This window comes from Nomascus leucogenys, chromosome 20 (assembly GCF_006542625.1).
Source record: "Nomascus leucogenys isolate Asia chromosome 20, Asia_NLE_v1, whole genome shotgun sequence".
NCBI classification, from domain to species: domain Eukaryota; kingdom Metazoa; phylum Chordata; class Mammalia; order Primates; family Hylobatidae; genus Nomascus; species Nomascus leucogenys.
Window position 1 is genome coordinate 17,493,771 of NC_044400.1, and position 14,519 is coordinate 17,508,289.

The following is a 14,519-nucleotide window of genomic DNA, read 5'->3' on the forward strand; positions in this document are numbered from 1 at the left end:
CTCCTGCTCTGTCTTTCTCTAGCTAACCAACTGCCTGGGGCCTTCCTCCCCTTGCCAACATTAATCCTGTGATTCCCCTCACATCTGCTGGGGCTTCTGGTGAGATCTCCCAGGCTGTCAGCCTGGCTTCTGCTCAGCTGCAGCTGAAGCCCCAACTGCTTCTGGAACTCAGCATGTCACTGGTGCTCGGGCCTCCCTCCCTCAGAGCCTGCGGTGCCTCCTGCACGTGTGAACTGCACCAGGAGCCCAGGCCTGCTCAGGAGAGTGGGACTCTCTCCTCTTGCTCCCATAGTCACCAGGAGAGCGCTGCAACCACCCTCAATACCCCACCACCCCTGCTCTTGATGCCAGCTGGGAGATGGTGATGCCCAGGGAGTTAAGGTCATGAATCATGAAGGGAGAGGGCAGGAAGTCGATTTTTATGGATTTCCTAAAAGGAAAAATGAGTCAGAGACTTGCAGACCAGGTCCTTCACAGAATACCTCAACTGGACAACAAAGAGAAAAATATCTGAAACTCAATTCTGAATGACAAGTTTACATATGGAACATGGCCTTGGGATACAGGTTTATACTTATGACCTTTTTTTTTAGGTGAATTACAGCAGCTGCTGTGGCTTTACTTAAACCATCTGCTGGCACACTGCTAACCAGAGCATAGAAATCTCTATGGTGACTCTCAGACCCCATGGCGAGGAGTGTCATTGTCAGGAGCCATGAAAAACCCTCCTGCCCGCTCCCTGGGTCACCTGGACTCAGGCTCTAGGCCACCATCTCCCAGGGTAGAAGCACACATGAGTGTGTGTCTGTGAGCAGGATTCAGCTAAGGCTGCAGCAGCAGAAGCCTGCCTGGGGTGATGCACAGAGACCACCGCAGAGTACGCAAGCAGCAGATGCTTCACCAGGCCACAGGTAAGACCTGACACCAGGCAGCTCCTCGAGGGTTTAACTGATGGATCTGGCTGTGGAATGCAGGGCTCTAACCGACTCCCTGGCGCCAGTGTCTTCTAAGCCCCCAGGGAGCTCTCCCTTTTACTGGCATGCATATGCCCATCCCACAGCCTGAGCAGTCAGGAAGGTGACTCCATTATCCTTATGAGCAAAGGTCATCAGTGAGGCAACGCAGCTTTCCCCAACCGCTAGAGCACATGGAGACCAGAGAGCCTCTGCAGCCCAGGATCCTCAATCCCTGTGCGGTCCCTGCCTTTCCAGGGGGTGCATGGTGCTGTGTCTGCCTCTCTGTCCCTGCCTTGTCTGTCTCACAAACACTCACATCCTCCTGCTCAGAGACCCCACCGCAGTGTGCCATCTTCCTTTCTTCCTAGTTTCTTACAAGATGGGAGTTAAAGTTTCTGGGCCCATCAGGTCTCAGTTTACAATTTATAGCTCTTGAAGAATAAAAAGAGGCAAAGCCCCCTCCAATGGGGCTGGCTACACTTCCTCACCTGAAGTCACAGGCACTGGGCTGAGAAGCCACCAGTCCCTTCCTGACACAGACCTATAATGCACAGGACAGGATGCGCTGGACAGGAGGTGAGTGCTGCTGTCTCACCTGCTGCTCCTGCCCCTCCCTCCTGCCCCTTCCCTGGAGTGCCTTCCCTCCCTCAGCCCCCTCTCTTGAGGGCTCTGTTCATTCCAGCTCTGCCTCACCAGGTCCCACCTGGCGAAGACTCCACTGGGCTGCTCTGAGTGCAGCAGGAGTATTACCAAATCAGAACCTTCTACCAAAAAGTTCCGGGTCTTGCCAGAGTCCCTGGATGACTTCTGCCCTTGGCCCTGCCTGATGGGGCTGGGGCCACTGTCTTCCCCAGCAACATGGTGTGGGGCTGAGCAGGTGGCCTACTAAGGGTCACCTTCCCTCTCTCAGGTACCAAAGCACTCACAGTCTAGACTGTACTGCTTAGAATTCTTTGCACAGAGCAACCCCAGTTGCCAGTAATTTAACATTTTAGAAGAAAGAATTTTAAGAGGTAGCAAAATTACAAACTGGCCAGGAACACATGCTCCTGTGTATGGAACTGAGGTCCTCTCCACTGGGCCCCACTGGAATGGACCCTGGCACTTCCTGGAGCCTCCATCTTCCAGTCTCCACCCCAGTCTGGGAGAAGACTTGTCCGGACGATGTGAGTCGCACCTGCATCATGCGTGCTTTGTGGTGGCCTCTTCAGTGCTTAACTGCACCCTTGCACCCTGCATGCACAAGAACTCGAGGCTGGTTTCCTGAATGGCCCTGATTCAAGACAACACAGGACACTCCAAAGGGTTCCCCTGATGTGATATACTAAAGTCATACTATAGAGTGAGGACAGCCGGTTCTTAAACGCTATGGATACCCAAAGACTCAAAAAGGAACTTAAACTTAGCTCAAAGCAGGCTCCAAGTTGGAGATGCAAAGGCAGCACTGGCTTACAGGAACTGCAAATTGCTAACTGGCTATGAATATGGATGGGCCAGGATCACCTCCACACTGAGGCGGCACTCAATAGACTGCCAGATAGCTGGGGTTTTACAAATTATCAGTATTTACAAATGCATGAACAAGTTATTCAGCAGGGTTCTTATGTTCAGAGAATTAATTTCAGACGGCTTTATTGCAAAATTAGCATTATTCCAGCCTCCTGCTAAGAAAGCTCGTATCTCTACAGTGGGGTAGGGCGTGGGGGTGGGGTCAAGCGATCCCATGGCACAGGGCCTGGCCTCAGGACAACCCCATGTTAAGTCCTTTTGCTCTCGTGAACTCTGCATGGATACGGACGTGGGGAGGGGCCAGGCCTGGGGCTGGCTTATCCGTCTTGGCTCAGTGGCCTCGGGCCTACTCCACTGCCCAAAGCTCTCTGGAAGAAAGGGGTGTTCTACTCTGTCTTTGGCAAGGTCTGTTCATTATCTTACCCATCACCTAGGCTATCCCCATTTTACAGATGAGAAAACTGGCAGAACCGAGGGAAGTGGCCATTTGCTCTTTCTCCTTCCTGCCTTCCTTGACCTGGACCCTGGCCTGGAGGTGGCCTGCCTTTGTAGGGCCCCATGCTAGCTCTGAGCCAGACCCTGATCACAATCCCTGGGCCAACAGCCCTGACTCCTGCCTGGCCAGGAAGGAAGCCGTGCTGTGCAGGAGTCCCATTTGGTCCCATTCCCAGGATGCGGCTTCTCGTATCTCTTATTCCATAAGTGGGCTTATGCAGACAGTCCCTAGTCTGTAACTAGTGAATTCTGACTTCCGAGGCAGATTCAGGGTTCTCAAGAAGCCACCTTACTCCAAGAGCTATATGCAAAAGGAGCGCGTGGAAAGCCCCTCACAGAACCCTACAATTCAAGATTTGCGCTGTGGAACTGGAAGCTTCTGGTACCATCACAGGCTTTCCAGACATCCCGGACCACCATCCCCTCCTAAAGCTTGTCTGGAGGCAGAGCAGGGTGCCGGCCCGGGCCCCCACTTTTGGCCTATGCTTTTGTTTTCATGATGGAATCAGGGCAGCTTCTGTGCCTGGGTCTTCTCATAAAAAGAACAGGAAAAAAATAGCATCACCAGGGCCAGGCATGGTGGCTCATGCCTGTAATCCCAGCACTTTGGGAGGCCTAGGTGGGCAGATCACCTGAGGCCAGGAGTTTGAGACCAGCCTGGCCAACAAGGTAAAACCCTGTCTCTACTAAAAATACAAAAGTTAGCTGGGCATGGTGGCATGCATTTATAGTCCCAGCTATTTGTCCCAGGCTGAGGCATGAGAATCGCTTGAACCTAGGAGGTGTAGGTTGCAGTGAGCCAAGATTGTGCCACTGCACTCCAGCCTAGGCAAAAGAGCGAGACCCTGTCTCAAAAAAAAAAAAAGAAAAAGAAAAAAAAAAAGGCATAGCTCACACCCCTATTCATGAGAGCTTCCCTGCATCAGGCAGGACACAAGAGGCCACACACTCTCCCTACAAAGGGTTTTACACCACACTTAAGGATAAGACGACTCACAGGAAACAGGCCAACTCAGACCATGGTGCACACAAATAACAACAGTGGCCAACAGCACTAACAGGGCGTGAAGCCAGAACAGGGACAGGTGAGCCCTGAGCCCCAGGTCCACTCCACTTCCTAAACATCCTCTTCAAGCCTGGAATGGTACACCTGCTAGATCGAATATCTGGAGTTGGGACAGCAGGGTCTTATTATTTGTAGGCTAGTCTCTTGGAGAAAACACCTAATCAGAGCTACTAAGGTGGTGGGTGGGTGGGGAGGCTAGATAATTATGCAATATGTGGACCATGGTGGGGTGTGATAAATATTGAGAGAATGGATTCAGGCCTGTCAAAGGTCATAGGTGAGAGGCCAGAAGAAACCTCACATGGAAATTTGGGAACTGCAAATGCCCAACTCAAAATGCCAATGCAAAGGGAAAGGAAAGGTGCCACTAAGTAATGCAAGCACAAGGTAAGAAATTCAAGGAAGGTGCCTCCCCTGTGCAGCCCTGGGCCAGCATTCCCAGTGCCACACTTACCTCATTACCAAGGGACCCCGCAGACTCAGGTCTGCTGGGGCCTGAGATGCACCATGTGTCAGTGACCTAGAAGAAAGTGCAAACGGAATAGGCCACAGGAGAAGGCTGCTCTTGGAAATTGTTGTGGGCAGTTCTGTGCCAGCTCCTTCTCCATGTTTCTCATTCCTTTCTGACTCCAGGGTTGAACACTGTCACTCACCACCAGCCCCTTGCACTGCTCAGACTCTGCTGGGGGCCTGGCTGCCAGCAGTGGTCTGAGGAGCTGGTCCATCTATACCTGTGGCTCTGTGCCCACCTCTACTCCCACTGTTCTTGGGGTCAACATTAGCAAGCTGAACACCTCCCACAATCTTCAAACCCAGATACAGCTTTATTTATGCAAATACAACAGCCCCATTCAAATTCTAAACACATCATCATGCCAGGTGGCTTCATCTCACGCAACAGAAACAGTAACAACACTGGGCTAACTCTCTGGGGTGATCCTGCTGCAACCTACTCCCCTCCCACACCTTATCCCCAGTGCCCCGCAGCTTGGAAGCGGAAACCTGTACCTCTCACCTGACTACCCCACAAGGCCGGCTGGAGTCTAGGGGCTGAGTCCCCACCTCCACCCCAGGGCACTTACTTCAGCATGTCCTTGTCCTTGTTGAGGTGCTGGAAGAAAGAAGGCTCGCAGATGAGCTGGCTCTCCTGGCACACCTGCTTGCAGGACTGCCCGGGCTCAGCGAGCTTGACCTGCAGGGCGCTGAGGGGTGGCCACATCACTTGCCCATGGCAGAAGTCCTAGAACGACAATGAGGCCATCAGCCACAGGTCCAAGGATACAGCTGGGGATCCCCAGCCCTGCCAACCACCCTGGCAATGGAGGCGGCACATTGGGAGAGCAACGGGACGGGGAAGAGTTGGGAGCCACACAGATGGGCTGGATTGGGGCTCAGCTGGATTATGCCTTCAGGCCAGGTCTTGACCTCCCTAACCACCAGCTTACTCAACCTCAAGACGGGGACCAACAGCAGTGCCTTCCACAAAGGGCTCCAGGATGAGAGGTCATACTTGTGATGAGCTTGGCACCATGCCTGCCCGTGAAGGGTGGCTATTCTCAATCATCACCATCAACACTTATGCAACCAGGCTATTTAGAGCTTCTGCTCTTCAAGGCCCTTCTTCAGACCAGCCTCCACCAGCTGGTCTGTTCTCTTCTCTGATTCCAAAGGCACTGTGTCTACCCTATCTTGGCAGTTACCTAATACGACACTGTTTCACGAGCGCTACTTTTATCTCAATGGCAAGGTTCTGACGCTGTGAGGTGAAGATCGTGCCAAGGAGACTGCAGACACTTCTGATACCACCTCATATGGTGCTGTGTCCTTGGTAGGGACTCAGTGCTGGTTGGTTGAAAACAAATACAGTAAGTCCTCACTTAGTGTCGTCAATAGTCTCTCAGAAACTGCAACGTTAAGTGAAATGACAATATAAAGAAACCAATTTTACAACAGGCTAATTGATATTAACAAGAGTTAAGTTCCTATGGCACATTTCTTGTCAAAAAACATCACCAAACTTCTAAATAAAGACCCAAAACACTTCTAATATTAAACACTGAAACAAATGTGAGCTATATACACATTTAAGAAAGATGAATAAATACAAGTAACATAAATTATTTACTCAGGGAACATCACACACCAGGGACTGTTGTGGGGTGTGGGGAGGGGGGAGGGATAGCATTAGGAGATATAGCTAATGCTAAATGACGAGTTAATTGGTGCAGCACACCAACATGGCACATGTATACATATGTAACAAACCTGCACATTGTGCACATGTACCCTAAAACTTAAAGTATAATAATAATAAAATAAAAAAATAAAAGGGGGGAAATTGTGAATGTAATTAATGTCATTGAACTGTACAATTAAAATGGGTTAGAGTGTCCAATTATAGGTTCCGTATGCTATGCTAATTTTTAAAAAGTAACATACACTAAGATCACTGAATTTTAAGTGTTAGATTTTCTAGTGTGCAAATTCTATTTTAGGAAAGCCTGTTTTTTTTTTTAACAAAAGTGATCTGTATGGGCTATTCAGTTTTAGTAGAAGAGTAAAGGTAAATAAGATATGTAAAATTGCGTCAACATTAAACTCAACTTTATCAAAGCCCAGGAAACAAGTGCCTGGACTGATCTACCCACAGGAGTAACTGCTTCAAGCTGCCACCATGGGAATGGACTGCTGCTCCTCTGCCTTTCTTGGCCTAAACTCTGAACCAGGAAACATCCAGCAACAAAACATGGATTTGCTTTATTACAATGTGGCACCCAAAACTGAACTGAGTCTTCTCGAAATGGTGATGTAACCAGTCCAAAGTCTGACTCATTCCCACTCTCACTCATTGATCCAACCAGTGGGTATTTATTGGGCATCAACTGGCACAGTCCTCTGCTTCATGCCACGGGAAGCAAAGGACATAGCAGCTGAGACACCACCTTCCAGGAGTCTTTGCTGCAGATGTCTAAGTAGCAAATGAATGGGAAACATCTGTTGTAATAAATCTTGACAATCACACACACACACAAAATTATTTACTCAATTTTTGGTGAATCAGTGAGTGATCGCAGTTGTAGTCGTGGTGGGTTCAATCAAGGAATACACGTTTGTGAAGTGAAAATTGTAAGGAGTGCCTCCTCCCACCTCGTAATTCACTATCAATCAATCACTAACATGGCACCGCAATCAGGCCTGCCTCCACCAGCTGGTCTGTTCCCTTCTCTCTTGATTTCTTGCATGTGTATGATTATCGTAGACTTTATGAAGTTTTATTGTATTATAATTTGTATTGATTCATTTGTTTTCGAACCCTCTTATTCCAGCTCAGGGTTGAGGGTGGCTGGAGCCTAGCCTAGCAGCTCAGGGTGCCAGGCGGGAAGCAGCCCTGGATAGGACACGGTTCCATCGTGGGGTGCATTCACACACACCCCCACTCACTCATGGTGGGACCATGTAGACATGCCAATTCACCTCAGGTGCCCAGCTTTGGAATGTGGGAGAAAACCAGAGTCCCTGGAGAAAACCCATGAAGACACAGGGAGAATGGACTGACTCCATACAGACAGTGGGCCCGGCCAGGAATCGACTTTCTTCATTCTCAACATTATAGCAAAATGACATTATTTGAGGATCTTCTGTACAACATTTCGTATATTCAAGAACTGGAGAAATAGAAGTCTACGTAGCATGTGATAGGATGAGCAGGAATATGGCACCCCCTACTAAGAATGTGTGTTAAGTGCTCCGAGTGGGGCAGAGCCAGTTGACCCTGGGATCTAGAGGGAATAGAGGAAACCAGCAGGTCTAAGGAGGACTCGGGGGTGTAGAGAGAGTTGGAGGACTGCCCCTGAGAAGTAACATGGAACATGGAGTACCAGCACGAGGAGTGGTAAGGAGATGTACTTTTCAATGTGTGTCCTTCTAGAGTATCCTACTTTTCCTCACGTTTCCTTTCCAGATCTGTGTGGAGGAGGAGTTGATCAGTAATCTCAGAGCCCAGGGCTCCTAGCACTGACGCAGGCCGAGGAAATGTTTCTATCCTTCCCTTGTCTGTCATGTGGAATGCCACCACAGGGATATGAGGGTCTCATGCTGCCAGGCGGGTCCCTTGGCATGGAGGTGGGTGTAGCACCAGAACAGAGGCTGGCCCAGAGCTGCATCCATGGGGCATACTGTTGCCATTTTTCTTTTTTTTTTTTTTAACCTTGTGCTTGTATATATATATATTTTTGAGATGAAGTCTTGTTCTGTTGCCCAGGCTGGAGCACAGTGGTGCAATCTCAGTCCCCTGCCTCCTGGATCCACACAATTCTCCTGCCTCAGCTTCCTGAGTAACTGGAACTACAGGCGTGCATCCCCACACTCAGCTAATTTTTGTATTTTTAGTAGAGACGAGGTTTCGCCATGTTGGCCAGGCTGGTCTCGAACTCCTGACCTCAGATGATCTGCCCAACTCGACCTCCCAAAGTGCCGGGATTACAGGTGTGAGCCACCGCACCTGGCCCTGTGTTACTTTTAATAAGCCAAAAGACAGTAAGAAAGAGCAAAGCAAAACCCACTGAAGGTTCTGTGGGCAGCTGGCCCTGAGAGCACATCCTGCCTCTTGCTTTTACCAGCTATGTGAGCCTTTGGGCAAAATACCTAACAGTCTGAAGCCTTAGTTTCCTCATCAGAAAAAGGAAGATGATGATACTGATGATTTCTTAGGGTTATTGCTTCTTCCCATCTCCTTGGAGGAAATGCTGAGAAAGGCATTGCCTGCTGAGAAAGGCAACTGTAGGTTACTACCAGGTTACTTGGTGCTAGCTTCTCTTAGAGTCTCCTTAAATCAAGGATCCTGATTCCAACAAGGCAGGCAAACCCACTGCTGCCCTCCACTCATGTGTTCCTATGATGAGGGGATTCGACTACTCTAGCCCGAGTGAGGTTTGGTGGTTAATAAGCAAAATGCTTCACCGAAGAGTCGGCAGGAAACCTAGAACTTGGATTCCTATCAGCTGCAAACAGAATTCCAAGAAGGTCTAATAATTCAGAGATGAAAAGAAACACTTTGGATTATTGAGGGATATTAGGATGCAGCTTACTCTTCTGAAAATGATGCATAGTGGGTGAGTGGGTAAGCAGAGTGTCCCAGGACCCATACAGCCCTGGGCACCACCAGAGACAGACAACTAGACAGAAGACCCCTCAAATGACTCCTTATATTCATGGTGATTTTCATCACAATCCAGGCCCCTGTTAAGCCATGGGTGGCAAGGTAACTTGAGTCTGAATGCTGCTACTAAGGCTGACAGCATGAGTACAGACCTGTGAGACCCTGAATGGGGGCAGAGTGATCACTGGTGGCCGTTGCTTTCTTAGGTGACAGGAAACCTGCTGGCTGGCCTTTGACACTCTGCCCATGCCATCGGGACAGTTGTCATCAGACAGGAAGAATGAAAGCACACAGTGATCAGTGGAATTACTGATGATCAGAGCTGAGCAGGGGCATGGGCACTGGAAAAGGGAAAGTGTTTTTTGGTTGTTTTTCTGGTTGGCTAATGCAAGCAACTTTGTTTATATAGGTTGAATATCCCTTATCTGAAATGCTTAGGATGAGAAGTGTTTGGATTTTTTCAGATTTTGGAATATTTACATATATAATAAGCTATCTTTGGGATGAGACCCAAATCTCAACATAAAATTCATTTATGTTTCATATATATCTTAAACATGGAGGCTAAAGGTTTTTTTTTTTTACCATATTTTAAATACATTTGAATATTACACAAAGTTAAAGTACTTTTATGTGTGAAATTTTCCATGGTAGTGTCATGTTGGTGCTCAAAAAGTTTCAGATTTTGGAGCATTTTGGATTTTCAGATTAGGGATACTTAGCCTATAATTTTTTTTTTTTTTTTTTTTTTGAGATGGAGTCTCGCTGTGTCACCCAGGCAGGAGTGCAGTGGCATGATCTTGGCTCACTGCAACCTCCCTCTCCCAGGTTCAAGCGATTCTCCTGCCTCCGTCTCCTGAGTACCTGGGATTACAGGTACATGCCATCACATGCAGCTAATTTTTGTGTTTTTAGTAAAGACAGGGTTTCGCCATGTTGGCCAGGCTGACCTTGAACTCCTAGCCTCAGGGGATTCGCTTGCCTCGGCCTCCCAAAGTGTGGGATTACAGGTGTAAGCCACCATGCCAGCCCGCTCAACCTATAATTCTTTAGGAGCCACTGGGTCACTTTTGCAGCCTTTAAGTTTTATAATAAAGAGATTTTAAAATCCACATACAACAAATCATGTGACTGAACAGAAAAGATAAGACAATTGGGAAATCTAGACCAGATCACATCATTTACATCAGCAGAAGCCAAGTGGGAATGTTTCTCTCACCATCTTGGATTTGGCTTGACCCAGTCCTGGGTTAGGCTGGGGAAATGAAGACCCACGAAGGCTGAAAGCTCCTGTTTAGGCTTTCATGGCTTGCAAGAAAACTGTGGAACATCTCTACTTACATGACACCTACAAACAGAGCTGAGGGCAGTATCTCTGTACCTATTGAGTTTGGAGACTCTTTAAAAACTTGGCTTCTTATTCATGCTCAGCCTCATGGGGTACAGGAAGCAGCACAAAGGTTAACACTGAAGAGAGGCCGGGCAGGGTGGCTCATGCCTGTAATCCCAGCACTTTGGGAGGCCAAGGTGGGCGGATCACCTGAGCTGAGGAGTTTGAGACCAGCCTGGCCAACATGGTAAAACCCCATCACTACTAAAAATACAAAAAAATTGGCTAGGCGTGGTGGCATGCGCCTGTAATCCCAGCTACCTGGGAGGCTAAGACAGGAGAATTGCTTGAACCCGGGAGGCGGAGGTTGCAGTGAGCCGAGATGGCGCCACTGCACTCCAGCCTGGGCGACAGAGTGAGACTCCGTGTCAAAAAACAAAACAAAACCCTGAAGCTAGCGGAGAGTCTTGCTTTGTTTGACAAGGAGGAAGTGATGAGTGATGTGGCGAAGGAATGTGCTTCATGTCAGAAAGAGCAGATTGGGAGCCTTGCCCCACCACTGTGGTGCTTTGGGCGTGTTACTCAGTCTGGTTTCATCTCCTGCTTGTCGGCAGAGAGTGAGGCTAACAGATAGTAAGACATGGAGCTGAGCAGAATGCTGGCACATGGCTCCATAAATGCTCCTTTTCCACCTGTTAGCCCTTCTTGGAAGACCTGCCTGTGCCCCACAGAGGTTCCAAGGTACTGCATCGGAGACATCTGCAGAATCTGGGGCAGCCCTAGATGAATGGACATCTTGCACCTCAGCCCCAGCAGGGCAGGATGGCACCGCAAGGCCCAAACCATGGGAGATGTCCTTAAAGCTGAACTGCAGGGCTGATATGCCCTATTTGTTCATTTCTTTGTAAAATACAGCAGCCTCCCCTCTCAAGGTCCCCCTCAACGGGTGTGCTTAGTTCAATCCTGCACATGAACACTGGAGCTCCAGGAACCCTTTCTGGTGCTCCCCAGGAGCATGGTCTAGCATCCTCTCAGCAGTCTGTTTCAGGGGTCAACAGAATCAGGAATAGTAAAAATAGCAGCAGGACCTTCTCAAAGCTTGCTGCCACCTGGACAGTCTAGAGGTGATCACACTGAACAGAGGGAGGCCTGAAGGTGGCAGGAGAAAGCTGGGGATCTGGGTTAGGATTCTGGCTCCCAGCTGTGGGACTTCATAGATGTCTCTTCAGCTCTGCCTGCTCTCACACATAAAATGAGGATGATGCCATCTGTCCTTCACTCCTTATCTAATTCCTGTGAGAAGAAAATAAGGTGACTGATAAGAAAGAGATGTTAAAGATAATGTTCCAAGGTTGACTGTTCTTTGCTGCAAGGGTCTGGAGGTAAAAGTTGAGTTGGTTGATTACATATGATAATTCACCTACATCCACAAGATCCACCTTTTGGCCCAGCTGCTTTTAGGGCACAACTGAAATGGAAGCCCCTGTCATAGCCTCTTCTCTCCCGTAAGTGCCAGTCCCATTGGGTGCTCAGAGAAGGATGGGCTCTCTGAGCCCAGTCCCATTGGGTGCTCTGTTTCATTCAACTGCAGCACAGGCTAATAAGGCAGTGCCAACTTGCCTTATCTCCTGACCATAAGTACTCATTCCTTCATTCACTGAACAAACAACTTGCTACCAGGCAGAAAAGCATAAGGGCTCAGAGATCAGACTGCCTGGTGGACTCTTACCTCCTCCGCTTATTAATCATAATGTGTAACGTGCTCAGAAAAGCGCCTGACACAAAAACACCATCTGCATGTTGGCTGTCACCATGACTACATGCAATCTGGTCCCTGGAGTGTGGGGGAAGGGGTGATGAAGCAGAGGAAGCACAAACGCCTGCCTTCATAGGGCTTGCATTCAGTGAGGGAGACAAAAAAACAATGGATAAGTCAATATATATAGTACATTAAAAGGTGGTAAGTACTCTAGAAAAGAACGAAGTGAGACTGTTGGCAGAGATGATGTGCTGATAAGGCATCACTGAAATGGTGGCAGCTGGGAAAAGACATGAGGAAGTAAAGAAGTGAGCCATAAGAGCATCTGGGAGGAATATTCTAGGCAGAGGAACATCTAGATCAGAAGATTTGACAAGGGAGTACATTCCAGGGGGAGCAGGCGCTTCCGGGTAGCTTGGCAGAGTGTGTATATTATGGGTCAGAAGTGATGGGGTTCAGGAGGGCCCTGGGAGTCAGATCTTCGGGGTCTAATTGAATGCTCTAGCTTTTCCTTGAAGTAAGATGGAAGACACTGGAAATTTCTGGGAAGCGGGGGGGTTGGGATCTGCATGCTGGGAACAGACTGCAGGAGCAAAGCAGCAGCAGAGAGACAGGAAGCTGCCGCAACAGCACAGGAGAGAGATACGGGACTGAGACCCTGAGACAGGGCATCTCTGTTCAACAAACCCCCATCAAACACTCATGTAAGCTGGCTTTGAAGGTTTCCTCATTCATTCAGTACTTTACAAATGACTATTAAAGTCTCCCACTGGGTGCTGGAATTACAAACATGAAGGAGACATAGTCCCTGGACTCAGAGGTTCAGTGCGCAGTCTAATAAGAGAGGCCAATGCTAAAAAATTACCGAACAGTACAAAACAAATGCCCAAATAGGATGCGCAGGCCACTTGCAGAAAGGAAAAGATTAACTCTAGGATAGGGGAAAGTGGTGGTAGCCATCAGAGAAGGCTTCCAGGAGACAGGGAAGGCCATCTGGGTTTTGTAGGCTGCATAGAATTTAGCAGCTTACCTCTAACATGGCGCTTTGCAGATAGTTGGTGCTGGGAACAGACTGCAAGAGCTGCCCAACTAAACTGAATGTTTTTTGCATCTTGAGGCTTTGACAGTAGCAGAAGTAGAAAAGGAAACTATTCTAACTCAAAGAGCTCCTATGCAGCCAGAATGAGATATAAACAGTAATTTCCAATCTGGTTAACAAGCCCGCTTAGAACACAGAACATCTGCATCCTTCCCTAACAATTATTTCAACCAGACACCAAATTTCTCTAAATGTGCTTGACTATCCTGAAATTTCCATGCAGTAGCCATAAACCAACAAAAAGTCTAATAACCAGCCAATTTATGAGATGGAACAATGTTCTAAACAAATGAACACAGCCAACCCTGAAGAAGAGGTAAGAGCACCGCCTCTGTAAAGAAGGCTAATTAGCAGCCTGGGGAAAACACCATAAAAATACAGAAGGGGCCAGAGAAGGGGAGGAGAATGCTCCCTGGGAGAAGCGCTAGGTAGCGGGGCTGGCTTATTCACGCCCTCTTGGTTTGCTGGGCCAGGGGAAGGGTCACTTGTTCAGAGCAAAGCAGAGGAGTGGTAACAGAAGGGCCAGTCAGGGAGGGCTGAGTGGTTGTATGAAGGGGGTCCAGAAACCCCTCACCCCCCCCACTGCAGCCAACTCTTTCACAGAGTTACTAATAAGCCCATGGAAGTTCGGTGCAAGTGGGTTTTGGTGGGAACCCACATTGTCTGGAACCAAGAACACAGGTTCAAATATAAATGTCTGCAGGCAGGACCTAGAGGAAGAAAAACCAGAAATTGGCAAAAAAAAAAAAAAAAAAAAAAAGGTTGGTAGGACAGGTAGGACCATGAAAATGGGGTTTGGGCCCTGTTCGGTCAGCTATTTGAGGGATAAGGCACATATTGGTTATCTGTGTTACAGCTGAGAAATCCAGGGCCTGGCACAGGAAGTGTTCTATAAATATTGAGTAACTGACTGGATTAGCACACCTCAGGTGCCAGGCTGAAACCGACCATTCTCGGCGTCTGCTTTCCCTTAAAACACAGTGAACTGTGTCCACACACAGCCCCATAGGTTGTTTCCCAGAAGTGAGTGTGAATTTTTGTTTCCACAAAAGAAACAGTGACGGTGCCTGTAAAACTGAGCAGTAGGCAGCAATCTCCATGGATTATCTCTACACATGCAAAATTCCACTGAGCAAAAAACTCACCT

At 48.4% G+C, this 14,519-nt stretch overlaps 1 protein-coding gene across 5 annotated transcripts in view; it reads right to left on the minus strand.

Annotated features, from left to right (window-relative positions):
* Positions 1-14,519, minus strand: part of MGAT5 (alpha-1,6-mannosylglycoprotein 6-beta-N-acetylglucosaminyltransferase) — a 325,140-nt gene that overhangs the window by 2,185 nt on the left and 308,436 nt on the right. For all 5 annotated transcript variants that reach the window (XM_012502528.2, XM_030800826.1, XM_030800827.1 and 2 more), the window contains one exon: positions 5,109-5,266. In XM_012502528.2, the coding sequence (XP_012357982.1) occupies positions 5,109-5,266 (158 nt within the window). The remainder of the gene's footprint in view (positions 1-5,108; positions 5,267-14,519) is intronic.